This window comes from Salvelinus fontinalis, chromosome 26 (assembly GCF_029448725.1).
Source record: "Salvelinus fontinalis isolate EN_2023a chromosome 26, ASM2944872v1, whole genome shotgun sequence".
Lineage (NCBI taxonomy): Eukaryota > Metazoa > Chordata > Actinopteri > Salmoniformes > Salmonidae > Salvelinus > Salvelinus fontinalis.
The window spans coordinates 19,393,644-19,401,247 of record NC_074690.1 but is presented as its reverse complement, the minus strand read 5'-3'; the positions used below and the strand labels follow the sequence as shown (position 1 = coordinate 19,401,247).

General features: G+C 44.2%; 1 protein-coding gene across 1 annotated transcript in view; it reads left to right on the top strand.

The window, feature by feature from the left end:
• The first annotated feature begins 679 nt into the window (after positions 1-679).
• Positions 680-7,604, top strand: part of LOC129823845 (small conductance calcium-activated potassium channel protein 2-like) — a 49,366-nt gene continuing 42,441 nt past the window's right edge. Inside the window, exon 1 of the mRNA XM_055882879.1 lies at positions 680-2,156. Within this exon, the coding sequence (XP_055738854.1) occupies positions 891-2,156 (1,266 nt within the window). The 5' untranslated portion in view covers positions 680-890. The remainder of the gene's footprint in view (positions 2,157-7,604) is intronic.

The window sequence follows — 7,604 nt, the reverse complement described above, 5'->3', positions numbered from 1 at the left end:
TCATAGCTAACTCTCAGAACCCTGGACAGCGCTCCCCCTGTCTCTGCCCCGCCTCGCTCTCGCTCTTTCCCTCCCTCGGATCTATCAGCAGGTTGTCTCATAATGGTATACACAACACATCCTACCATGCTACCAGACAACAAAATGCTTTTATATCATTATGCTTTGTGTGTAACGCAATACGAAGGTGTTTTATAAAGCCGTTGTGACCACCTCTGGTTACAAATGTTGTTGTGTTCGACTATGCAGGCTGTGCGTGATAGATCATGACGAATCTTTCTGCCTGGTAATCCAAAACCATGTCTAGTCTTGATTAAATATTGAACACTGAACTGCAATTCTCAAGTATTATAACAAAGGAGGATTTTTGACGATTATTTAAAACAATTTCTCGAATGGACTACGTGGACCATGTGTAAACAAAGAGAATGGTGCGTAAAGTCGGTTAGGTGTCATGGGTTTTATTAGCGGCTATTATTAGGCCTTTCATTTCATGCTTATGTTGAATGATTGAATGTAGGGATTTATAGAAAACTCGTATTATAGACCTATAAACTATCGTAGTGATACAACCGAGTAAGTAGTAGTGGTACGATATTTAAGGGGCACATTTGGTAGAGACTGTTAAAGAAGATTCAATTGGAGAGAAAGTGATTGTCTGCATGGTTGTTGTGGCAACAGTGGAAAGTCAATAGTCAAGATCCAATGCGTTTATAAACGATTGGCCTTATACTGTGTAGATCACTTTCATCACTATTTCGCAATCGCATCAAATATGATAAATCTATTGCGCGTATAGGTTTTCGTTAAGAATATCCTCTAACCTGTGTGCATATTTGGTTACCAATATTCTAAAGAAGGCGGTGTTTTGTCCGTAAGGTGGCGTTTTAATGCAGGTCCTGGTCAAACCTACCAATGAGACGAGTCGGCTCTATTCTGCTGGGACTGATCGCAATGAACGGGTGTCGGAGCTATACAAGGCAAACGAGCAACCACAGCAAGACTCGGCTTTTAAGGGGATGCGGCATCGATACGCGGGAGCTGTCCATCAGCACCAAATCCCCGACGAAGAGCAAGGCAGCGCGCAGAGCCGAGACCCAAACCCAGTCTCTCCAGTTTTCAGTCTGCCGCCCCCTCCTCCGTCTTTCAGAGAGCGTTCAACTACCACCTCGCACTACCAGAACAACGAACTGCCTTGTCTGAGCCAACCCCCTCGGAGAGGTATCCATGCCTGTCAGTCGCAGCACGGCGAACCCCCACCTCTGACAAACTACGACATCGCCCAGCGACCGTCACACCGGGTCTGTGAACCCGACGGGCAGCCAGCGCACCTGAAGCAGAACCTTTGGGCCGCAGTCGGCTCGCAGCCGCAGTCGGAACAGCCTGTTAGTCAGAGCTGCCACTGCAGTTTTTCCGAGAAGGCGAACCTTTCTCACCCGCCGCAGCCCTCCCTATCTTTGCCGCTGCCGCCAACGTCTTCCTCTTTGCTGTTTTTGCAGGAATCTAATCGCGGGGAACATTTCCAAAGCAGTGCCAATTACCAACAGGCGAGCATCGTGGAACACTGCAGGGGAGGAGGAGGAGGCTACCGAGACCAGAAGCAGTTGTTGCAGCAACACAGTCAAAGACTCCGACACAGGGACCCCTCCCCTGAAGCAATCCGAGCAAACTCGCAGAAAGGGCGCACTGTAAATGTATGTGAGTCAATCGAGGCTAATCGGCGAGCATTCGAGTCCCAGGCTCAGGACCTGCAGCAGCTACAGCAACAGCCACTATTGCGAGCTCAACAACAGCTACTGGTGGGGAGCAGCTTGCCTATCAACTACTGCGCCAACGGCTCAGGAGAGGTATGTAGGAATAACCAGGCATCACTGCTGCAACAGCATCAGCAGCAGCAAGTCGCACTGGGGCTATGTCCCCAGCGTCCGCAGCACTGTGACCAAGACTGCAATAAGCCGGGGCGAACGAACCAAGCCAATCAGTCGCAACAACATTGCCGCGACTCCCGTGTAAACCCACCAACGCAGCCGTACGGGGGGAACTCGTCTGCGACTGGCAGTAGCAGCAAGAGCAGCCCTAACTACGGCTCCAGCTATCACCTGTGGCCGGAGAGCCCGCATAAGGGAGAAGAGCGGATACTAATCGATCATTATCAGGTACATTTCTAATTTGCTCATGCACCGTTGAGATTTAACAATTAGGGTCTGAGAAAGCTGTAACCTGTAAATTTACTTTAACCTATAACATTTCTAGTCCATGGCCACGCCTGCCACAGAGTTTATTATTTATATAACAGCGCTGTATGTGGGTTATTTGTATGGATGGAGCCAGTAGTTCTATGTTTCACAGGTAACGTTACTAAGGATCTATGTAACTGTGCTACTGCTTCTTCACAAATCACTCATATAACCTATGACACCCTCCGCACGAACAACGCGCGCACACAGACACACACACACCTGTTCCATGTTGCAGGAACAGCGAGTCTTTTTTTTTGCGTGTTGAAAAAATGTCATCTGTTCTCTCGCAGCCGGAGATAACTGTCTGTTGCATCTTCACAGTAGGCTTCTCTCTCCTGTTACACGGTTTGGCATTGTGCCACAGTTATGGCAACACGTATTGTGTTTAAGCACCTTACCATAGTCCCGTTTTTCATTGGATGCTTTGTACTGCAATGTACAAACTAATGAAACGTTTGGATACACATACAGTGAAAAAGCTAACCCATGACATAACATACATGTAGCCTAACAGTAAATTCAGGGTGGGAAATAAATGCCAAAATATCTTTGCATCAGAGATTGTGCTATTGTAAGTAATATAATTATTTTATTTAAATCTGGCTTTAAATCATTAAAGAAATGTCCCTCTTGTGAATTTATATAGCTTTTACATTCAACTATGGATTTTCATATTGTGCATGCATTCTCACTCATCATAAAATGACCAGAACCAAAATGATTACAACTATTTTTGAATGACTTACATTATACAATCGCATTAAAAGCTTTTCTAGTCTATCAGACATGTTAACAACTACTGCAACTATTCTGATAGACTCACATACTTATCTATTCATGTTTCCCTCGAGCTTCCTGCTTCAATCTTATTGACTTGCCCTTAATGAGGTTGGCTCCCCCGTTTTGAAATCCCTTAAACAAAACAATTGTGACAGCGTGAGACAGATAAAGTGTATACAATTACAGTATCCTGCAACTCACCCCGAAACTCAATAGCTGCTCCATATTGATGGCAGTCTGATATTGTGTCCAGCCTCAATAACATTGTTTTTTTGAAAGGTACCTTGCTGGTCCCATTGTGAGCCTTGTGTAAGTACTCTTTAAATCTTTCTACTTACTGGTACAGAGGTGTCCCCTTGGACAGGACAGTGGCTCCGGCTGCTGACTGGCTCCTGTTGCCAGCCTGTATACCTCTAAAGGGAAGATGGGGTCATCTGTGTCATCAGCAGGATGGGTGGAGAGATGAAGGAGAAAGCTATTACACTATTACAGTAAAGCCTTTGTACTTCTCCTGACAAACTGGTTATAATCACCCTATATGAGCTACAGGAGGTCAATACTGTATATATCACCGTGCCACTGCCAACAACTTGATACCGTGTGACATATTGCTTGTATTTATATCGAGGCTGTGCTGCTGTGTTTGCTCCCTTGTTGGCTTTCGCTTTTTGCTCAGTTTTTTTATGTGTTCTTTTCTAAAAAAAAAACAGAAGCTTATCAAGACTAGTTGTTTTCCAAGAGTTGTCTAATCAAGTCTATCACTATTAGTGCAGTATTTATGTTGGGTATGTGATTAAACTTAGTTAATACTATTGTGTGATTCAAGAGCCTGTCATGTCGACAGATCCCCTATTTTATTATGATTAGCGGTGCTGTTAAGGCTCCAACCTTTGCCAGAAGAAACGGATTTGTTGATTCCTCTATCGGTCATCACCAGGCCTCTTGTATCGGTCATCACCAGGCCTCTTGTATCGGTCATCACCAGGCCTCTTGTATCGGTCATCACCAGGCCTCTTGTATCGGTCATCACCAGGCCTCTTGTATCGGTCATCACCAGGCCTCTTGTATCGGTCATCACCAGGCCTCTTGTATCGGTCATCACCAGGCCTCTTGTATCGGTCATCACCAGGCCTCTTGTATCGGTCATCACCAGGCCTCTTGTATCGGTCATCACCAGGCCTCTTGTATCGGTCATCACCAGGCCTCTTGTATCGGTCATCACCAGGCCTCTTGTATCGGTCATCACCAGGCCTCTTGTACAAGGCCCTTTGTTTTAGCTCCATTAGGCGTGCAGTGTCGTGCATGTTTCCATTGGTTACCTTCCCGTCCTCAAGCTCAGCGCAGCCAACACCTTGTAAGTAAACACACACCAATGAACAAGCATCACCCTCCTTCATTAACAGGGGTGGAACCCAGGCCACATCCTGTATGCTGGGAGTGAATGGCACAATCTCTGATAACACATTCACATTGTATTGGGGAGGTGGATGGGAAACACCATTTTCCTGTGCGTCCGGCATGAAGGAGGGAGTGAGTACTAACCTAAAGGCCTTCGCTAATTTATTGTGGTTTTTCCCATTTTTTTGTTCTGCATTTAAGTGCTGCTACTCTACGCTCGCTCACTGAAATAGATTTGTGTTTCCATATTTGTTGCTATGGTGAGGAAAACCTGGCATTGTATATCTAGGCCTCTCTATGGCATTGCCTGCGTACAGAGAATGAAGGGAAAAATGCCCTCCAAGGTTTGACATACATTGTACACACATATTGCTCATACACACATTGCACACACGCGCACACACACACACACACACACACACACACACACACACACACACACACACACACACACACACACACACACACACACACTGGGCGACTGCTAGGGTCCTAATAGGAGGTGGCTTCTTATCCGCTCAACAGTTCACATGGCTCTGTTGCGTTTCATCTGAGTGATTTTGCACAAGAAGAGGTGTATTGAATTACGTGCAGAGTCCAGTTAGATACAAAGAGTGGGGGGTTTCCTCAATAGCCCAGAGCAGTACAGCCGTAGCCCACCATCACTCTATATGTAAGATAGTTTTGCTCTGGTTACCCAAGTGCAATTTGATCCGTGTATGTTTGACCTCTGCTGCTTGTTCCATGTATATTTGACCTCTGCTGCTTGTCTCGTGTATATTTGACCTCTGCTGCTTGTCTCATGCATATTTGACCTCTGATTCTTGTTTCCTGTTTTTAATACATGTTGTAACCTGACATTATTCTTTAGTTTCTATTTTGTATTTACATGTTTTACTGTGTCCACACAATCGCCATAGCACATTGCGTAACAAATGACCCAGGTTCATTTATGGTAATTTTTGTGAAATCGTAGCCAAGTTAAGTCAACCACATAATGTATCACAGCCATGCATATGCTTGGTGGCTAATTATGTAATTGATCTTGCCTACGTCCTGTGTTAGGGCCATGATCAGTGGTCAGGAACCGGGAGAGTATGAATAATGGCACTGCAATTTGATATTGATCATTCATCATGAGATAGAGACTGGAAAAACTTATCGCTGGGATGTGTTTCATTACATCTGCCATAGTGAAACCGTACCAGTTGGCAGGTGTTTCTGAAAAATTATTGTAACACTAGTTCATATTACAGCAAATTGCAATTCACTGTAATACACCGTAAGATTGAATGAGATAGCCCTTACAGCAGAGATAGGATACTGTATGTCTCATTTCATACTACTGTGCCTCTTACACTAAATCAACTCACGGTTCCTTGACTGCACTAAAATATGCGTGTCTGAAAGCATCTCTCACCGTTGTGAATTACATTTAGCCCAGTTAGTGCATGTGTACTGTAGCGTGTTGCCTTTGTGCGGCTACCCAGGCACCGTATTCCACCCCTTCGGTTTGAAGTCTTAACCCCGGCTAAGGTCCTGGGGCCCTAAGCTTTTGATTTGACTGGAGACGACTTCATTTTCTTCTGTATCAAACAGAAAGGTGCTGTTGTAAACCTCACCAAAAACCCTTGGGCAGATCAATACATATTTTGTGTAAAACAAAAGGTGCAGTCGAGTTTTCATGCTCAAACTGCCTTGAACCACTGTTTACAAAGGATAGGAATATGAGTTTGTAACATTTCCACAGAGACCTGTGGTAGTAGGAGGATATTTAAACCCCTTTCACACTGAAATATGCATATTAGCTGTTTCTGCCATGGACTTATTATACAGACTGGACATGGTGTGGTATTTATTAGAATTTATAGAAAGCAAGGAGAACTATTCAGAATGCAAAAATAGTTACATATGTGTACCCATCATAGAACAAATGTACAATACATGCCATTGTAATGAGTATCACAATGGTGAATCATTGTTTGCATAGTGTTAAAACCGTTGTTCTTACTTGCACATAATTCGAATGGGACTCTGTCGATCCACAGTCTCCGTTGATCTAATCACTGCAGTACAGTATGATTTCATTAGTGCCAGTATCTGTTTAGGAGATTGAATTGGATGGAGCATGGTGCTTGCAACGCCAGGATAGTGGGTTTGATTCCCGGGACCACCCGTATGTAAATAAAAAGTATGCACGCATGACTGTAAGTCGCTTTTGATAAAAGCGTCTGCTAAATGGAACATGTTATGTTACGTATATAAATGTGTTTGCATGCGCCTGTGTGTGCATGTGTGCATGCGAGATGGAGAAATGCAGAGAGAGAGAGACTGTGTAGGCTACTTATGTGTGCATGCGAGATGGAGAAATGCAGAGAGAGAGAGACTGTGTAGGCTACTTATGTGTGCATGCGAGATGGAGAAATGCAGAGAGAGAGAGAGAGACTGTGTAGGCTACTTATGTGTGCATGCGAGATGGAGAAATGCAGAGAGAGAGAGAGAGACTGTGTAGGCTACTTATGTGTGTGGGAGGGTGTTAGCAGAGGTGCAAGTGCCCCCTCAGATTTGTCCAGTCTTTTTATTTTTCAGATGTTGAATTAATTACTAAACTTCTTTTTTAGGCCCAGTTTTTATCATAATTATTTATGAAAAATATCTGTCAGTGATATTTTTTGGAGGGGGCACACTGACTGGACAAGTAAGTGCTTCCTTCCAAGGTGCACCACAGAGAAAAGATATGCTAGATAGGACACTAGATACTCTAGTGTGCGCAGACTGTATCGTCACAGATAGTACAATGGGACAGATAGTTTGGCCGACATTCTGAACATTATCTCATCAATGGAACATTTGTTCTTAATACAGTTTTCTGTTCCCACAACTAGAATTTGTTATGAGTGGACAGAGTTTTGTAGGCTTTACCCTTTGCTAAAAAAATAAAATTGCATTGCTTAGAAGGATTGCAAAGGCAAAATGAGTTATTGCACATGCTTACTTCACAGAGTAGGCGTTCTCAAACAGAAATATGTATGCTAGAACGTGCCAATAGGATCTCGCTAGCTCGTGCTTGGCTCTGCCCACCTCCTTGCTTGTTCTGGCCACTATTTGCTCCCATTGGAAACGACAGGCTGTGGTCAATCTTTGTTCTAAAAATCTTTGGTATCGTCAGTGGAGGAGGAGAGAAAG